This window comes from Liolophura sinensis, chromosome 2, assembly GCF_032854445.1.
Source record: "Liolophura sinensis isolate JHLJ2023 chromosome 2, CUHK_Ljap_v2, whole genome shotgun sequence".
NCBI classification, from domain to species: domain Eukaryota; kingdom Metazoa; phylum Mollusca; class Polyplacophora; order Chitonida; family Chitonidae; genus Liolophura; species Liolophura sinensis.
In genome coordinates this window covers 25,001,560-25,022,279 of record NC_088296.1, presented here as the reverse complement: position 1 = coordinate 25,022,279, position 20,720 = coordinate 25,001,560, and the positions used below count along the sequence as shown (strand labels likewise).

The window sequence follows — 20,720 nt, the reverse complement described above, 5'->3', positions numbered from 1 at the left end:
TCAAGCTATGCTGTAGGTATCGTTTGAAAGTAACAGATTTACAGACGGAGAAATAGTCCATGGAATTGAAAGTCTGATCACAAACTTTCCCAGTAAAATTTGAAAAACAGACATTTTTTTCTTCACATCTTGTATATTTGCCATTAGACTTTGTTAGATCCTGGGAAGACTACATGTATATATCTACCTGACGTATGCTGCTCTTTATTATACTTGAGACCTTTAATGGTGACAACAACCTGCTGACATTGCAAATCTTTGGCACATGTATAAAAGTTCATTAGTATCTTGCCATAGTTTGGTGGTTTATTGTTGCCATCCTGGTTTGCTCCACCCATAAAACTGACTGCACCGTGCTCGACGACAATATTAATAATAATATAATAATAATGGCTTTATTTCAAGAGGGTAAGATACAGTGTGCATACTCAGTCAACACTGGGTCGATCTACCCTGAGGCCCTCAGACACAAACAATTTGAAACATTACATACTGTATGCATTGGAAAACATGGTAATTTGGATTGTGTAAACCACTTGCAACAAGGTTTTGAAAAAATATGTATACATGTAGAGATATACAGTGGCAAATTAAATCAACACAAAGTAACTTACACAGTGAAATGATAATAAAAGCAAGTGTGAATTTTGCCATCCTCACAAATACCAAACATAAATAATTATGTTATCTTTCCTTCCTTGTGTCAAAGCTCAAACATTACCAATTGTATCTCCCTGACAGGAGAGCGATCATGGAGGACAAACTTAACGTTGGGAAGAGTGTTTTGTCGAACACAAAGGCTGAGTTAAGCCAGATGGTTGAGCAGTTAGAAGATGTGAGAAATAAGCTGATACAAGAAGCTGACGAGGTCATTAAGAACGAGTAAGTACCCCTAATTTGGGCATCAAAACAGTGCTCAACCAAAATGGATGTTCTGGCATGTCCGGATCAACAATTTCAAAAGCAACATTCAACACAAACCATGCCAAAACTAAGAAAGTATATAAAGTACAAAATTAGGATGGAGTCATGGAGTCGCAATGAACACCAGTTTCAAGTGCCAGTACAAAATGGGCAAAGGGCCTCCATGCCAGTACAAACCAGGCAAGGGGCCTCCATGGTCAAGTGCCAGTACAAACCAGGCAAGGGGCCTCCTTGGTCAAGTGCCAGTACAAACCAGGCAAAGGGCCTCCATGGTCAAGTGCCAGTACAAACCAGGCAAAGGGCCTCTGTGGTCAAGTGCCAGCACAAACCAGGCAAGGGGCCTCCATGGTCAAGTGTCAGTACAAACCAGGCAAAGGGCCTACATGGTCAAGTGCCAGTACAAACCAGGCAAGGGGCCCTCCGTGGTCAAGTGCCAGTACAAACCAGGCAAGGGGCCTCCGTGGTCAAGTGCCAGCACAAACCAGGCAAAGGGCCTACATGGTCAAGTGCCAGTACAAACCAGGCAAGGGGCCTCCGTGGTCAAGTGCCAGTACAAACCAGGCAAGGGGCCCTCCGTGGTCAAGTGCCAGTACAAACCAGGCAAGGGGCCTCCGTGGTCAAGTGCCAGCACAAACCAGGCAAAGGGCCTACATGGTCAAGTGCCAGTACCAACCAGGCAAGGGGCCTCCGTGGTCAAGTGCCAGTACAAACCAGGCTAGGGGCCTCCGTGGTCAAGTGCCAGTACAAACCAGGCTAGGGGCCTCCATGGTCAAGTGCCAGTACAAACCAGGCAAGGGGCCCTCCGTGGTCAAGTGCCAGTACAAACCAGGCAAGTGGCCTCCGTGGTCAAGTGCCAGTACAAACCAGGCTAGGGGCCTCCATGGTCAAGTGCCAGTACAAACCAGGCAAGGGGCCTCTGTGGTCAAGTGCCAGTACAAACCAGGCAAAGGGCCTCCATGGTCAAGTGTCAGTACAAACCAGGCAAAGGGCCTCCATGGTCAAGTGCCAGTACAAAATGGGCAAGGGACCTCCGTGGTCAAGTGTCAGTACAAACCAGGCAAGTGGCCTCCGTGGTCAAGTGCCAGTACAAAATGGGCAAAGGACCTCCTTGGTCAAGTGTCAATACAAACCAGGCAAGGAGCCTCTGTGGCTTAGTTGGTTAGCACTGTATACTTACTTGCTTCTAGACCTGAAGAAATAGCTCCTCCCAGGCTGTATGCTATTGATCCAATCGTTTAGCCATATGTGGGAAGGTCTGACACCAATCTGCTCTGCCATGTGTCGTCCCACCGTTATGCTGGTTGTCATCGTATAAGTGAAATATTCTTGAGTACGGCATGAAACACCAGTCAAATGAATAAGTAAATAAATAAATTGATCCAGTCAAGTTCTTTGTTTTGTTTTCTGGGGGAAGTGAAGTCTGCTCATTCCCTTGCTTATGAAATCAGGGCTCTGATTGGTGCACAGATTTAACCTATCCAACCAAAGATTTGCCATTAGATGAGGTGATAGGGCAGGAGTTAAAGAGGCTGTATGGGAGATTTTCGGCAAAAAAGTGATCAAACAAAAACGATTGAATGTGTACTCTTGTTTATTGAGGATAGCCCAAATAATTACCTTCACAAAATGTCAGCCTTGTTTGTTCATTACGTACCATGTTTCCTCACCTGAATAATAAACACAGTCAGTAATTGCCTTGTTGTCATAGGAATGTCTGCTAGTAGCCAACAGTCTGCGGATGGTCAAGGGTTTTCTGGACTCTGCCAAGTTCCCTCCCACCATAATGTTGGCTGCTGTCAAATAAATGAAATATTCTTGAGCACGGCTTAAAACACCAATCAAATAAATAAGTGAACCGTTGTGAAGTGTAAGTCATGCGATGTTGTTGTTGTTTAGTTACTATGTCAAACGTCGTGCAATGGAAATCTTAAAGAGGAAGTTCACAGATGACGAATGTGACGTTGCCAAGCAACAGGCCTTGTTTGATACGTTGGACCGCCCCCTGAAGGAGCTTGGAGACAAGGCCCCGCCCCCTGGCTTGGAGCTTCCTGACATGAATGGCTTGGAGGGAATCGCAGTGAGTATTAAGTTAACCTATAGTAGCGCTGAAAGGAAAAAATGGCAGTTCCCTCTCTGGCTTTTCAGAAAAGTAAAAATGTAGATATGTTGTTTAATAGATGGACTAACTATGTAAGAAATGAGAAACTGTGTATTCATGTTACAAGTACATGTGTATCGGCATATCCAGATGAAGCAGACCAGATGTCCCAAAAAAAAAAGAAAAAAAATGATGACTTATTTATAACAAGTCAGCAACCTAAGCAAAATTGCAGCTATATCACTGTGAAAGAGAGCGAAGAAACACAAACATTTGTTTCCTCACCAGGAACACATGACATAAAGGTGATGCTGTGCAAAGAAACATGTGATTTTTTTTTACATTATCTTTGCTTTAAAGCAACATTTGTGGCCGAGCTTGCTTGATTTTCTATCACAGAAGACAATCCCATTTAATAAATTAAATATTCCTGTGTGTTCAAGCGATAACAAGCAGCCTGATCGCAGTCATACCTCAGTGATCATTAAAAAAATTTTGTCCATGCTGGCCAAGCTAGTATAAAACATAAGGAGGTGTATTTCCTACAGTAAGGCAGACTTTCTTCACAGAAATGAAGGTGAAACATTAAATCTTCACCTTTGCATGAACTGCTTCGTAAATTCGTACTATTTTCCCAGTGGTATTTTTGTTCATGCCCCTGTGAATAGTACAAAACAGTCAGTTCTTAAATCATCTTTCATATAACATACTTTATTTCACCTCAAGTGTAGCTTTTTTTTTTTTTTCAAGTGACACATTTTGCTTGATTCTGTTTGATCTTACCAGGTTACAGGGCTTTGAAAAGGTGGATCAAAGGTTTATCAATGTGTTGACATCTAGTCAAACATTTTAAGGCCTTTAAAGGCCGTGTGTGTTTTTCTGAAGGTGCATTTCTGGCATATACACATATATACATTTATGTATAGGAACCGTTCCCATAAATCGTTTGCATACATATGTTTTTTTTTCTGAACCCTATCTACACCCTTTATTTGCCCATTCGGTTTAAATGATTAAAGGGGGCCCCCGTGGCTCAGTCGGTTAGCGCGCTAGCGCAGCGTAATGACCCAAGAGCCTCTTACCAATGCGGTTGCTGTGAGTTCAAGTCCAGCTCATGCTGGCTTCCTCTCCGGCCGTAAGTGGGAAGGTCTGACAGCAACCTGCGGATGGTCGTGGGTTTCCCCCGGGCGGTGCCTGGTTTCCACCCACCATAATGCTGGCCGCTGTCGTATAAGTGAAATATTCTTGAGTACGGCGTAAAACACCAATCAAATAAATAAATAAATGATTAAACGAATCAAACAAATCCTCGTATCTGTCGGCCACTGCGTAGTGATAATTTTTAACATCGTTGTCTCTACAGGCAGTTGGTAAAGATGCATTCAGCGCAAATCTACACTAAGAACAAACCTGAAGAAACAACAGTGGCTCCGATCATCAATCCTTTCCGAAGAAAGCTCCATTTTCACATATATATGTTCACGATATCCCCACATCTATATCCGCACATATTTTGTCAGACATATATTCCCAGAAACTCATGCAGGCCTAGGCTACACCATACAAGTACATGTATGCTGAATCCTACCAGGTCCTGCAGGAGCACAGAGTAGTTTCACACTAGCCCATGTGCAGGAGCACAGAGTAGTTTCACACTAGCCCATGTGCAGGAGCACAGAGTAGTTTCACACTAGCCCATGTGCAGGAGCACAGAGTAGTTTCACACTAGCCCATGTGCAGGAGCACAGAGTAGTTTCACACTAGCCCATGTGCAGGAGCACAGAGTAGTTTCACACTAGCCCATGTGCAGGAGCACAGGGTAGTTTCACACTAGCCCATGTGCAGGAGCACAGAGTAGTTTCACACTAGCCCATGTGCAGGAGCACAGAGTAGTTTTCACACTAGCCCATGTGGAATGCTGACAGCTACAATGCACATTTTACAATAGGTCTTTATGCAAATGTGAGCAAAAATTTGCATGTGCTTTAGATCTAATAAAGAATACTTAATCATTTAGTCAGGAATTGCCAGTGATCAATTAATTCTCCCACCCTAGTTTGATGGGTGAGATGGTCAGTTTTGATTTATTTATGTATTTGCTTGGTGTTTTACTCTGTACTTAGAGTGAGTGAGTGAGTGAGTGCTTGGTACTTTACTCTGTACTTTGAGTGAGTGAGTGAGTGGGTGAGTGCTTGGTACTTTACTCTGTACTTTGAGTGAGTGAGTGAGTACTTGGCATTTTACTCTGTACTTTGAGTGAGTGAGTGAGTGAGTGAGTGCTTGGTGTTTTACTCTGTACTTTGAGTGAGTGCTTGGTGTTTTACTCTGTACTTTGAGTGAGTGAGTGAGTGCTTGGTGTTTTACACTGTACTTTGAAGACTTTGAGATAAATGTGTACACTATGCAGGAATGTATTAAATTCCTCTTCAAATACTCCCCTGAATAAATTAGAAACTATCTTTCTTGACATAGTGTATTTGTTTTGTAAAATGGTTTGAAGTTAAATAATTTTTGGTGAAATGAAGGTAGACACGTGGCCTTTAAGTGGAAGCATCTTCCGTCTTCGGGCACAATTGTTTTACCCTCTCAGGCATGTTTTGCAAGCTTTATTGACATGAAAGGCAGCATTATTCATTGACAAAACGCCATTCCTACGAGTTCTTCCATACTGGTGAGGCTATGGAGACAAGCGGTAAATTTGAGACATGCTGGGTGTCATGCTACGCAACAGTCAACTCATTGGATACATAACATTTTGTTCAACCAAGTAAATAAAAGGTTAGAAAGCTGAATAAAAAAAAACCAGTAACTGATTCTTACACTAAATTTGTAGATAATTTACTATGTTGTTAACGTGTCGCGTAGAAAAGATTTACATGGTTAATACTACTGGGGTGGTATCCTGTCAGTTCTGCTCAGTGAAGCGTGTTGTTGTTGTAGTCGTCATTCCCTGCTGTGCTACAATGACTACTTTGGCCATGCCTGCTCCCTCTTTGGCTATTTCAAATAATCGGCTGCAGTGAAAAAAACAAATGAACTTGACACCCTTCATTTGATTGGTTTTTCAAAGCAGACGACTTATGGGCAGGGTCCCTCATTTACACAGTACTTCATTTTGGTGTTTTCTTTGTCATTATCAGATTGAGGTAGAGTGAAGTGTGACCATGTACATGTAATTCACACTTTGGAAGATGACTACTTCATGATGTCATTTTTTTTATGTTTTTTTAAATTTTTCAGTTTATTTTTTAATATTATTAATTTTTAATATTTTGACCATTTGATGTATTTGTGTGTGATATATTTGCTATTTTGCAGGACCTCTCAAATTCCTCTGGATCCTCTGCCTCATCAGGCCTGTCAGCTTTCAAGGACATTTTTCAAGGACTTCGTAAAGCCAGCGGGGGGCGGGTTAATGTTACCTGGGAAAGATGACATCCACCTGTCCAAGTCAGATTCTCGCTCACATCTGCCAACAGGGGGCACCTCATACGACCCAGTGCAGAAGGGCGTCAATGGCAGTGGCGAACCAAATTCCAGATTCAGGATGATTTTGTTCCGGTGAGATTTAATTAATTTCTGTATTTATTTGATTGTTGTTTTTACACCCTACTGAGGAGTTGTTCTGTTATAGGACATCAGCCAGCATTGGGGTGGACCAAAGCTGAGAAGTGGCCCCAGGAAAACCATGATGATTTGCCGGTTGTATGTATATATAAGGGCTGAAAACAGAGAAAATGTCAGAATTTCGTATTGTCATGACTGAATGGCTGTTATTAGGCTGTGAATAGCAGAAAACGTTACTGAGCCACTGAAAACCCACTCTTCCATCTGAAAATTGACTACACCTTGCTTTAATTGTCTTAACTCTGCAGAAAAACCTGGAAGATGAAGAATGGTTCCACGGGATATTACCAAGAGAGGAAGTGATACGACTTTTACAAACATGAGAGATTTTCTTGTGCGTGAAAGTAAAAACAGGAAAAACAACGAGACACAGTTTGTGCTGTCTGTGTTTTGGATGGTACCTAAACACTTCATTATACAGAGGTGTGAGGTGAGTACACAAACCTAAACACTTCAACTTACAGAGATCTGAGGCGAGTTCACAGATCTAAACATGTCATCATACAGAGATCTGAGGTGAGTATACAGACCTAAGCACTTCATCTTAAATTGGTATGAGGTGAGTACACAGACCTAAGCACTTCATCGTAAATTGGTATGAGGTGAGTACACAGACCTAAGCACTTTATCTTAAAGGGGTATGAGGTGAGTACACAGACCTAAGCACTTCATCATACATAGGTCTGAGGTGAGTACACAGATCTAAACATGTCATCATACAGAGATCTGAGGTGAGTACACAGACCTAAGCACTTCATCATAAAGGGGTTTGAGGTGAGTACTCATACCTGAACACTTTATTATACACAGGCGTGAGGTGAGTACACAAACCAGAACACCTCAACATAGAGGTTTAGGTTTGAGTACAAAGATCTGAACACTTCATTTTACAGAGGTCTGAGGTGAGTACACACATCTGAAGATTCATCATAAAGAGGTCTGAGGTGAGTATACAGATCTAAACACTTTATCATACACAGTGTGAGGTGAGTACATGTCTTAACACTTCATCATACAGAGATCTGAGGTGAGTACACATATCTTAACACTTCATCAAACAGAGGTCTGAGGTGAGTACACACATCTTAACACTTCATCAAACAGAGGTCTGAGGTGAGTACAGGAAAACACAACTAATCTGTCAGTATCAGTATTTTAGATGAAAAGAATTTAACAAGGTGTTAACTCCAATTATCGATCACATTGATCAATATCCAGTTTGAGTTCGTCTTTTGTATTGTTTCTCACTTGTCATCTTGTATTTTCGAGTTGTGTATCTGTACTCTCCTTGATAAATGAAAAATTAGTAGAATATAAAGTAAAGGTACAGTGAAACATTCACTCCTCAACCATGTGGAATATTTTTTTCCTTCTCTCAGTGTTGTTCACTTTTTTGTGTTGCCAGGGAGGTTGGAGGTTCGAAGGTCAGATTTTCCCGACGATGTCAGAGTTGATCCACTTCCAGCTAACCTCTGGTGAACCGGTGACAAGTAAGTCACAGGCGATCTTAAAGACACCTATCCTGCGTGAGGAGTGGGAACTCAAGAATGATGATATTGAACTACAGCAAAAAATAGGAAACGTGAGTATTGGACAGGGTGTTCTAGAAATACAGTAGAAAATAAGAAATGTGAGTATTGGACAGGGTGTTGTAGAACTACAGCAGAAAATAGGAGACGTGAAAATTGGACAGGGTGTTGTAGAACTCCAGCAGAAAATAGGAGACGTGAGTATTGGACAGGGTGTTGTAGAACTACAGCAGAAAATAGGAAACATGAGTATTGGACAGGGTGTTGTAGAGCTGCAGCAGAAAATAGGAGACGTGAGTATTGGACAGGGTGTTGTAGAACTCCAGCAGAAAATAGGAGACGTGAAAATTGGACAGGGTGTTGTAGAACTCCAGCAGAAAATAGGAAACGTGAGTATTGGACAGGGTGTTGTAGAACTCCAGCAGAAAAAAGGAAATGTGAGTATTGGACAGGGTGTTGTAGAACTCCAGCAGAAAGTAGGAAACGTGAGTATTGGACAGGGTGTTGTAGAACTCCAGCAGAAAATAGGAAACGTGAGTATTGGACAGGGTGTTGTAGAACTCCAGCAGAAAATAGGAAACGTGAGTATTGGACAGGGTGTTGTAGAACTACAGCAGAAAATAGGAAACGTGAGTATTGGACAGGGTGTTGTAGAACTACAGCAGAAAATAGGAAACTTCAGTATTGGACAGGGTGTTGTAGAACTACAGCAGAAAATAGGAAACGTGAGTATTGGACAGGGTGTTGTAGAACTACAGCAGAAAATAGGAAATGTGAGTATTGGACAGGGTGTTGTAGAACTACAGCAGAAAATAGGAAATGTGAGTATTGGACAGGGTGTTGTAGAACTACAGCAGAAAATAGGAAACTTCAGTATTGGACAGGGTGTTGTAGAACTACAGCAGAAAATAGGAAACTTCAGTATTGGACAGGGTGTTGTAGAGCTACAGCAGAAAATAGGAAATGAGAGTTAAGGACAGGATGGGGTAGAACGAAATCGGAAAGTATAATATGAAAGCATATGATAGAATGGGGTAAAACTACTCCAGAAAGTATGATATGAGAGTATTGGATAGGATGGGGTAGAACTACAACAAGAAATAAGAAATGCATTTATAAGATTTGTGTACTGGTAATATAAGGTACTGTTCCTCAGGTAAATTTTAGTGTAGAATCATAATAGTGATGGGTCTGATGTTTGACTTTGTTCCCCACATTAATTCTGTTCAATAATTAAATGTACATGTCTGTTTGCTTTCATCTTCCAGGATACGAAGTATCTAAATTGCAGATCTGTCGTTGGCCTTTTTTCCTCTGGGGACAGTTTCATGAAGCTCACTTACCTAAGTTTGCCCCTAACTACCGTGACAACATATGTTGTAGAGATATAAAGTCTGCTTAGCTAAGGGCTACTTTAAATAGCACTAAGTATTCTTCATGAAACCAGTCCCATTGTAATTTTGGTGGGGTATCTAAATTACAGGTCTGTTCTTTGTTTTTATTCCTTAGGGTAATTTTGGTGAGGTGTTCAAAGGTCTGTTCCGCCCCAAGGGCATGGTGGTGGCAGTGAAGACGTGTAGAGACACGCTGAAAGAAGAGCAGAGGAAAAACCTTTATGACAGAAGGGCGGATCCTGAAGCAGTATGAGCATCCCAATATCGTGCAGTTCATTGGCATAGCAACCCAGAGGCAGCCCGTCATGATCATCATGGAATATTGCTCAGGTAAAGTCACGGTTTATGAGACGTTCTGCTCGAGTAAAAAAAGGGGAGAAATTGACTTTAAGCAAACTTTTTAAGTTACATGTAACCTAAAACTTTCTCAGAAAGTGATGCATGAGGCATGAATCCTGTATAAGCATCTACTTCCATTTTCATTTTCAATTCAACTGTTCTTTATGAGAAACAGCAAATCCAGATTTTTTCCCTTTGTCTTTTTATTCCAGACTATAGCGAAACTGCCTGGTTTCCTCAAACCATGTTTGCTGTCAATGATATATTTTTGGATACCACATAAAACACCAGTCATATAAGTAAATAAAGCTTAGGGAAGCTTTTCATTGACTTGACCTTTGACTTTTAATGGCATTAGGCCTGTGTCTCCATTACCTTGTAAACAGACTAACTTCCGGAACCTGCGCTGACAAGTGAGAGTATTCAGTTCATACATTGCGTGACATTTTTCTTTGGCTTCTAGGGGGAGCTCTGCTAGGCTTCCTACGTAAACAGGGGAAAGCTCAGACAAAGCGAACGCTTGTGATGATGTGCCGTGACGCTGCCAGCGGAATGGCGTACCTGGAGGAGAAGGGGTGTATTCACAGGTAAATGCTGAATGGTCCATTTCAGTCGCGTCATTGAACGTTTATGTGATAATTAAAGTATATGTGAAAAGGCTTTAGTTTTATTTTTTAATGAGTAGTTTAACACATAAAAATGAGAAATGACAGTACAAAAATAAATTTCAGCCTGTATTTTGGGGGATAAAAATGGCTTCAAAGTGCAGTCCTCTAACGGCTTCAGCAGTCAATCCGGAAATTAAGTAGCTTGCAGTGGTGACGTAAACGTTAATCCCTGTGTGGGGCAACAAAATAGGGTAAGGGTTGGGGAAGGGGGTGATGGGTGGTGTGTGGGATTGGGGGCTCTGAGCCGGCCCAGGGAAGCCATGTAGAGTGTGAACACAGGTCACGTAGCACATGACACATTGTGGGGGAGGTGGGTGGTGTGTGGGATTGGGGGCTCTGAGCCGGCCCAGGGAAGCCATGTAGAGTGTGAACACAGGTCACGTAGCACATGACACATTGCGGGGGAGGTGGGTGGTGTGTGGGAATGGGGGCTCTGAGCCGGCCCAGGGAAGCCATGTAGAGTGTGAACACAGGTCACGTAGCACATGACACATTGCGGGGGAGGTGGGTGGTGTGTGAGATTGGGGGCTCTGAGCCGGCCCAGGGAAGCCATGTAGTAGAGTGTGAACACAGGTCACGTAGCACATGACACATTGTGGGGGAGGTGGGTGGTGTGTGAGATTGGGGGCTCTGAGCCGGCCTAGCGAAGCCATGTAGAGTGTGAACACAGGTCACGTAGCACATGACACATTGCGGGGGAGGTGGGTGGTGTGTGTGAGATTGGGGGCTCTGAGCCGGCCCAGGGAAGCCATGTAGAGTGTGAACACAGGTCACGTAGCACATGACACATTGTGGGGGAGGTGGGTGGTGTGTGGAATTGGGGGCTCTGAGCCGGCCCAGGGAAGCCATGTAGAGTGTGAGCACATGTCACGTAGCACATGACACATTGCGGGGGAGGTGGGTGGTGTGTGAGATTGGGGGCTCTGAGCCAGCCCAGGGAAGCCATGTAGAGTGTGAGCACATGTCACGTAGCACATGACACATTGGGGGGGAGGTGGGTGGTGTGTGGGATTGGGGGCTCTGAGCCGGCCCAGGGAAGCTATGTAGAGTGTGAACACAGGTCACGTAGCACATGACACATTGTGGGGGAGGTGGGTGGTGTGTGAGATTGGGGGCTCTGAGCCGGCCCAGGGAAGCCATGTAGAGTGTGAACACAGGTCACGTAGCTCATGACACATTGCGGGGGAGGTTGGTGGTGTGTGGGATTGGGGGCTCTGAGCCGTCCCAGGGAAGCCATGTAGAGTGTGAACACAGGTCACGTAGCACATGACACATTGCGGGGGAGGTGGGTGGTGTGTGGGATTGGGGGCTCTGAGCCGGCCCAGGGAAGCCATGTAGAGTGTGAACACAGGTCACGTAGCACATGACACATTGCGGGGGAGGTGGGTGGTGTGTGGGATTGGGGGCTCTGAGCCAGCCCAGCGAAGCCATGTAGAGTGGAACACAGGTCACGTAGCACATGACACATTGCGGGGGAGGTTGGTGCTGTGTGTGATTGGGGGCTCTGAGCCGGCCCAGGGAAGCCATGTAGAGTGTGAACACAGGTCACGTAGCACATGACACATTGCGGGGGAGGTTGGTGGTGTGTGGGATTGGGGGCTCTGAGCCGGCCCAGGGAAGCTATGTAGAGTGTGAATACAGGTCACGTAGCACATGACACATTGTGGGGGAGGTGGGCGGTGTGTGAGATTGGGGGCTCTGAGCCGGCCCAGGGAAGCCATGCAGAGTGTGAACACAGGTCACATAGCACATGACACATTGCAGGGGAGGTGGGTGGTGTGTGGGATTGGGGGCTCTAAGCTGGCCCAGTGAAGCCATGTAGAGTGTGAAAATTGGTCAGTATATTAACAAAATCATGCCATTTCAATGTCTAAAGTTTGAAACGGTTTAAACAAAGGATAATGGAGCAATGCAGCATCAAAGTACGGCCCATCTTTTTATGCCCACCCAATATGCAGGGCTAGCAGCCAGCCAATAAGAAATCATGCGTACTGCAAGTGAACAGAGACCAACATAAGTTTACAAACTATGGAAGATATATCATTCATGATACAACCATATCAGTTTGAACCTAGAAACTATGACTGTTTAATGGAGGAGATTTGCAGTGACAGCTCACACCATTCCATTCCGGTCATTCAGGGAAAAGTTGGAGCGCTTCATTTTCCTTCATTTTCACATTATGTGGAAATTTGAAAAAGCAGCTTCCCAAAACCATCTCACTCTTTTTTGAGAAAACTAAAGCTGGCACAACAAACCATCTCTGAACGTAGGCAAATATCTCTGACCTACTGCGTTGCTTGCTTGAACCAAGAAAAGAATCAGTTGAAAACGAAATTTTGCTGCCTGATCAGTTAAATGCACTCGCGTTGGACACAATAGCAACCAGGGTTCACTGAGCTTGGGGCACTTTAGGGTGTTCATTGTGCTCCGAACAAGATCAATGATGACGTAATTTCCGAGAAAAAAAATCGACCATTGACGGAAAATATGCATAAAATAGAGGGGTAATTAACAGGTGTAAAAAAATTACTCAAAAATGAATGAAAAAAAAAATTCTGGCATAATTCTCTTCATTTGGCTTAGAAACCTAATCTTTGATTTAGACATTCTTTCATGTATCCTTTAAGGTTATCTTTAAGACAGTTACTTCATGAGGGCCTGACATTTTTATGGGATTTGTTTCCTGTCATGTGTTCTTGGACAAATTGTTGATTTTATTCTCCTGACCTTCACACTTGAAATTGGTAGAAATATGCCTTTGTCAAAATATCCTCTGTCCAAAACATGATCCTTAAATCTCAGATTTCATTGCCCATACCTTTGTGTTTTTGTACATTTCAGAGATTTAGCCATGAAGAACTGTCTCAAATCTGCTCAAACATAGTAAAACTTTCAGATTTTAATTTCCATATGTATTTGGAACCTTACAGACAGTTAGCTGCTAGGAACTGTTTGTGAACAGCTCAAGACTGGGTGAAAATCTCAGACTTTGATGTTCATATAAACTTTACAAACATTTACATGTACACTGTAGCTGCTCAAATCGTTGTGAAAATCTCTGATTTTAACCTCTTTGTTCTTGGACTTTCGGAAGGTTTAACTGCGAAAAAAACTGTCTCAAAACTGCAGGGATGAAGCCTCCAGGTCTCATAGTGTCTCAAAACATGAAAATCATGTTTAAAAGCCCCTACGTTGTTGTACTTTCCAGGGATTTAGCCGCGAGGAACTGTCTCATAGCTGCTCAGAACGTGGTGAAAATCTCAGACTTTGGAATGTCCCGTGAAGAAGAGGAATACACAGTCTCAGAAGGCATGAAGCAGATCCCCATCAAATGGACGGCGCCAGAGGCTCTTAATTACGGTGAGGTCATGGCGTACTGATTTATTCATTGGATTTCTGCAGACTGGAGCAGACACTACTGCATGTATGTTTAAATCAACAACCCCCAACGTGCAGTTCAACGCATGTTGTCATATTGCAAGACCCCAAGAAGATCCACATTGGTGAACATACAAATGGCTGGAATTTGGTTTGGATTTTAACAGCTTACTTTTCTCATTTCTTTGTCTAATGTCTTTTCTTTTATTAGTAGCCAACATTATTTTACTTTTCCTCTATGGAGTTCTGCTCTGATACTATAAATAATACTACATGTGTGGTCATTCCTTTGCAAAGTACAGGTTTTTATTTCACAGTGAGTTGTTGTTTCCGTAACTTCGATCTTCCAGTGTTGACAGCATAAAATAAAAGACCTAGAGAGTGTGTGATTGAATGAAAATAAAGATCCAACATAAAGGATCGAACTCATTGATCGTGAGGAGGGCATTATAACGATTCCTTCTACCATTGTTCTTGGAACCTTTGTGAATTAGTCATCGTAAGGTCTGCATAATCTAAAATTTCCCCCACGAATTAAAGGCAAATAAATGTCACAAAATATTATTTTTGGCACCTCGGGACTGACCGGTGGATCAGGGATGGTGAATCACTTGCAGTAAAGTTTGTCTTTCATTCACCAGTGCGGACAGTGCGATAGTTGCGAAGTGCTGACGTAACTGGTGAAGTCTTTCCTGTGTCCGTTTACCTCAGTGGCCTGGTGTATGATTGTGGAGCTTTAGGATCAAATAAGCAATTTGCCTAATGTTCATTAAAGATCATTTGCTTTTCCTACGCATGTAGTGTGCATCTGTACATCACATATGGAAAGTTTGCCATTAATTTGCCAAAGGTTGGCAGTTTATGCCGGGGACACCATTTTCCTCCACTCATGAAAAAGACGGCCATGATATAAGTGAATACATTCTTGAGTATGGTGTCGAACAAGCAGATAAATTAATAGGTCAGTGGCATAGTGTGACCTCGGGGGGCCTTTGTTGCCAAGGAGGTTAGCACCCAGCGAGGCGCAATGACCCAGGAGCCTCTCACCGATGCGGTCACTGTGAGTTCAAGTCCAGCTCAGGCTGGCTTTCACTCCGTCCATAAATGGGAAGGTCTGTCAGTAACCTGCGGATCGTCGTGGGTTTCTCATGGGGTCTGCATGGTTTCCACCCACCACAGTGCTTGCCGTCATGATACACGTGAAATATTCTTTACTTTGGGCATAAAATACCAATCAAATAGATAAATAAATGAAACTCACCTCTATGAATAAGTGGACTATTGACTAATCATAGGATCTTTCAACCACTGAATTGTTTGACAGGGAAGTACACGTCCCTGTGTGATGTGTGGAGTTATGGGATCCTCATGTGGGAAGTCTTCTCTTGTGGGACAACCCCTTATGTTGGAATGTCAAACTCCGTAGCCAGGGAACAGATTGAGACAGGTGAGAATATATTATGCATGTAAATGTAAACTTTATTCATTGGAGAAGAAAACAAGTCAAGTTCAGATGACAGATGTTGAAAACTTATTTGCATATAATATACCATTGTAGACCATTGGTCTTTAATATTTTTTGTTAGATTTTTTTCTTTCAGGAGAAAAAGGTGTTTCAAAATATTTTTGTATGGTGGGTATTTGGGACCATCTTTTGGTATATATCGTCGTTGCATATTAACGTTCTAAATAAGGATGTGATGGATATCTAATAAATGTATTTGTTTGTACCAAAAACACATGCATTTAATCTTCATTATAATAGTATTTATGAATATAAAAAAGTTAATGGGATTAGAATCCAGGTTGAACACATTTGTTAGCTGAAAAGTTCAAATTCTGGTGTAAATACATTTATTAAACATTTGTTATATCCTCATTTATAACATTATTATGCAAAGACCATATATGTAATAAAAAGTGGTCCCAAATACCCACCATACAAAACTTATTTTCAAGTGTCTTTCTCTTTAAAGACAAATCTAAAAGAAAGATTGAAGACCACACTTACAACTTTCACACTTTTTAATCTGAACTTCTTGTAATTTTTATGTTTCCTCCACCGATCAGTCCAAGATTCAATGGTGAACAAAAAAGTTTGTTGCCAGATGAATTGCATCAATGTGGGAAAATAAGTTAATGTAATAAGATTATATCCTTTTTCAAGAGAATGGAGTGTTTATTTGGTGACATTGAGGGGACAATCGTTCTCTCATGCATATGTAATCTTACATGAAGTTTTAATCCTGGTAAGTAAAGCATCAAAGTCGCAGTTCAGGCCAACAGCAGTATCCAAAGTCAACCGTTTACCTCCCACCAGTATGGCATGTCACTTGTGAAACTTCCCCAGTATATGTAGCCAAACGTCTGTGATTTATTCTGGTGTCATCCTCCCATAATATACTGGTTGTCAAAGATTTGATTGATTTATTCATTCCATTGGTGTTTTACCCTCCATTCAAGAATATTTTACTTATACGACAGTGGCAGGTGTTATGGTGGGTGAAAACGGGGCAACCCACAACCATCTGCAGGTTGCTGGCAGACCTTCCCACATACGGTTGTCAAAGAACAGAGTATGTTGCTATGTTCATGTGGATGAAAGTGATGGGTTGAATGTGTGAAAAACATTATAAACATTACATGCGTGCCCACTTGCAAGTCATAAAGACAAAGGTACCCTAACACTAGGAGAAGTATCATTTGCCTTGTTTTAGGTTACCGTATGCCAGCGCCCGAAGGCACTCCAGACAGTGCATACCAACTTATGCTGAAATGCTGGGAGTATCAGCCAGAGAAAAGGCTGCATTTCAAAGAGATACACCAGGAACTGTTGAGAACTTTGAATACCTTATAGGGCTGTCTGTGAGCCGTTAGAGTGGTGTGTTAGAGGGCTAAGAGAGCGACAAAGCCTATGGTTGCTTCTGATTGCTTGTGGTATTTCCATGACATTTGGTATTTCCTCATCTGTGGAGTACTGTGCTGTGATTCAAAGAGTTATCTGTTTGATGCCCATATGCTTGAGAAAGATTGGGAAAATGTTTCTCCAATGCCTTCATATTTATGTATGCCCTGTTACTTGCGTACGTGAAGAGAAGTCTTGGGTGTAATTGTTATATTTCCATGCTGCATTCTAATTGACACTCCACATCAACTCATCAGTACTTTTACATAAGTAGGTCAGAGTAAGCAGTGCACAGTAACTCAACCACACGAAGGAAACTGTAGCAGTGATCACGTTGGGCTTAATTAAGCAGCAGAGAGTAAGTTACTCAACCACAGGAAGGAAACTGTATGAGTGGTTACGTTGGACTTGAGCATCCATTTTGGACAGGCCCAGTGTGTTAGGCAGATTAATGTGTTCATAAAATGGGACTCTGCAGTTGCGGAATGGTTGATAATTGAACAGGTTTCACAGGTTGTGATTTGACCAGAGTGAATTGAGTTACCTATCTGAAAATGTCAGGAAAATGGGCCCAAGAATACATGTGATTGGTATGTAATACGGTGACTATTAAGCCATTACTGGAGTTATGTGATTTGCTGATGACAGCTGTTCGTCGAGGAGCTAAGAGAGTCCGTGCCACCACTTGTGGAGGAATCTGGTCACATTACCACTGAATGCTGCAGTGTTATGTCATGCATCCTGCACGATGTTCTTACAAATTCGTTCAAAGACAGCAAGTAATTATCTTAACTAAGGGGAATCTAATCACATTGACATCGGCTGCTGGGGAAACTACAAAGAATCTGGTCACATTGTCATTGATAGCTGCTGAGCTGTTATTTACCATGCTCTATAATTTGGTTGAAGAAACCAAGTGACTGCTGTATCTGTAGAGAATCACTGAATGCTGGTCTGTTCCTACAACCTGTTAAGACAGTCATACAATCGGTTCACATTACCATTGATTGCTCATCTGTTATTTGCTGTGGCGTCTTACTACGTTCTTAAAATTTGGTCAGCGGAACCAAGGTAGGGCTGGTTACATTTCTTGTAGAATTAAATCATCAACTCTACTGCTGCCATAGGGACTCTGGTAGTTGCATTGCTGAATGCGGTTTCCCGTATCGTTTTCAGTTCTTTAACTGATTTTCTTGTGACCTGTCAAGTTTTTGAATCTTCGCACATTTGATTCCGGAAATTTGTGTTCATCACCAAACTGTGCTTTTATCAAATATGTCAAAACGTGAATCAGAAATTTGTTTGTTTTCTTCAGAGAAATCTTATAACACTTATATACACTACACATATATCCATGAAATTTGTAATCATGTGTGCAATAAACTCTCCCCCTAAAGTTGGTTTGATTTTAACCAAGTGAAACGTTGCATCATGATTGTGGCTCACACATACAGTGTGCTTTCTTCTGATTGGTTAGAAGAAACTATGCAAGAAAACATGACAAAACCAGTTCACATGACGCAGCATGCTGTGCACAGTTTCCCATTCGTATGTATGACGGATATCGTGGGGTACAAATGACTTTTGAGCTACAAATGAGTAGCGACTCTCTACTTTTTCTTTATGTGCTAATATGGAAATATTCATTGCGTGTATCTTATTTAATTACCTGTGTAGGATGTTCTCCATGTCTTTCATTAAGAACCTCTTTCAGTACCTTACCAAGGTAATACATGTATGCAGGAATGCCCCGTTTATTTTTACTTTCTTACAAAAGCTATGTTTTTATAGAAAAAATTGTATCTTTCCTGGAAATAGCTTTACAACTAAAATACCCTACATTGTTTACATCAGCATGTGAGTGTTGTTGCTAATGATTGTATTATGCAAGCTTACGTCACTTTTACAAGATTTTGGTGGATTTGTATTGTTCTTCTGAAAGTCAGAATTTGTATAATAGGTGTATTTTTGTATGTCAGGTGTCTTTCCTAACATTTATAGGATCAAAAGCAAAATTCTAAATACATTTAATCTTAGTGCTAAGGTGTAGACCCTCAAGTTTTTCTTACTTGCCTTATTGCTGTAAAAAGATTACAAAATAATGTATTTTGTGCAAGTAGTTCATATATAATGATTTATGAATACATTTGTGTGCTCTTAATTTCATGACTACTGCAACTGTGGAGAATCGGGTCATATTGCCCCTGAATGCTGTTATTTTATGCAACCCAGCTGTTACTTTGTCTTACAGCAGATGTGTCATCTTACATGTGTATTCACACCCACAGATAGATTTAACAGGTTTGACTACACCACTATGCACGCCACTTCTTCTTACTGAAAATAATCAAACATTCATAATTTGCTGTTGTAAGATAATGAAACCAAATAGTGTCTATTGTGATAATGTGTTGTCTTCAAATTCAAACTCGTCTTCCAAGTACGTTTTGTGATGATATGTAATTTGTGACATTTTATAATTTTGAAATTGAATAAGGCTTAATGTAAATACAGCTTAACACTCTTACGACATATAATTTTAAAAGAAAAACACACGGTGTTCTGAATACCTCTTCTATGAACTTGTTAGTTACCATGGTAACGACCTTCTCAGGTGGTGATGTGCCTTCTAATTGGTTCTGGTTTAGCCAGTAGATGTGTTTTGGACAGGCTCACCACTGCTGCTAGTTTGTTAAGATATGTCAAAACTTACTGAATAGTGGCGCATTAAAATAGGCTAATTGGAAAGTGAAAATTATGCAATAAAAGTTTTATTTTTGACCTAAAAACCAAGCCTTGGTTAATTGCCTTACTGTTTAAAAACATGAAGTACCTGTCTTCAGATGTAATTATTTTTATGAGGATGCAGAGGTACTTTTTTTCTGCAAATGAGATACTTTCTTCCAATATTTGTAGGGAGACCAAAGATAGTTTCATTACTTTGAATCATTTTTATGCACGTTGTACGCTTCTCTATATAGATATACTACTGTGGAACAATCTGACCTAAAATTTCGCCAATTACTAAATTGCATATTTTGTCTAATTCTGAGAGTTTTAATTATCTTAGAAAGACGTTTGAGGTCTGTTTGGAAGGCTACTGGAAAAATGTAAGTTTCGCCACCAAAGGTTATATTTTATAATATATATTTACCTATAAAAATGTTCTTTTTGTGCGAAATTCTAAGTCATTTATGCTACTTTACCCTGCAGATTTTAACAATATTTTTTGTTGTTCATATGCATTATGTTGCAGAAAACTACTTCCATATGGTTGTAAAGTTGTACAATTGTATCAAAATAATAATCATGGTGTATGAAAATGTCAAACAGTAGTGTCTAACCATGTATTTGTCACAGGTTTTCCCATTAACACCCGAAATAAGCAGCAGTTATGCGAACTTCTTCACATTCCATGTTTGCATGTTTCCCAGGCACAAAATTTCATTTACGTGAAACAATAAAAGGAATGAAGTAAAATTAATAAGATCAATTTTTTCTTCTTTTGAACCCACTCCAGATATTTAATGTTTAATTGTGCATGCTGCACATTAGATTGTTTCACCAAAGAAGAATATATAAAATAAAAAATCTCAGTGTGACATAACATACAAAAATCAGACATTTAGGTACAAATTTAATTCAGGAGAAAATATCCGTATTGAGATAATTCCAGATGTAGTTTGTCTTTAACCAGACGCTCACTGGCATTTTTATTATTATTATTTTCTTTCATGTTGGAACATTTGAATTGTTGTTTTCAGACGAATTTCAGGGGGAATATATCTGCACAGTTTCTAGGAATCACTGATTTTTGAGAAAAGTTCATAGAAGATTTCAAGTACTGGTTAAATA

General features: G+C 41.2%; 1 protein-coding gene across 1 annotated transcript in view; it reads left to right on the top strand.

Moving 5' to 3' along the window:
- Positions 1 to 17,533, top strand: part of LOC135462603 (tyrosine-protein kinase Fer-like) — a 49,869-nt gene extending 32,336 nt beyond the window's left edge. The window contains 12 exon segments of the mRNA XM_064739828.1: positions 742 to 882; positions 2,821 to 3,001; positions 6,341 to 6,433; positions 6,898 to 6,961; positions 6,964 to 7,079; positions 8,055 to 8,231; positions 9,688 to 9,789; positions 9,791 to 9,902; positions 10,375 to 10,498; positions 13,791 to 13,942; positions 15,285 to 15,407; positions 16,678 to 17,533. Of these exon segments, the coding sequence (XP_064595898.1) occupies positions 742 to 882; positions 2,821 to 3,001; positions 6,341 to 6,433; positions 6,898 to 6,961; positions 6,964 to 7,079; positions 8,055 to 8,231; positions 9,688 to 9,789; positions 9,791 to 9,902; positions 10,375 to 10,498; positions 13,791 to 13,942; positions 15,285 to 15,407; positions 16,678 to 16,817 (1,525 nt within the window). The 3' untranslated portion in view covers positions 16,818 to 17,533.
- Positions 17,534 to 20,720: the final 3,187 nt, after the last annotated feature.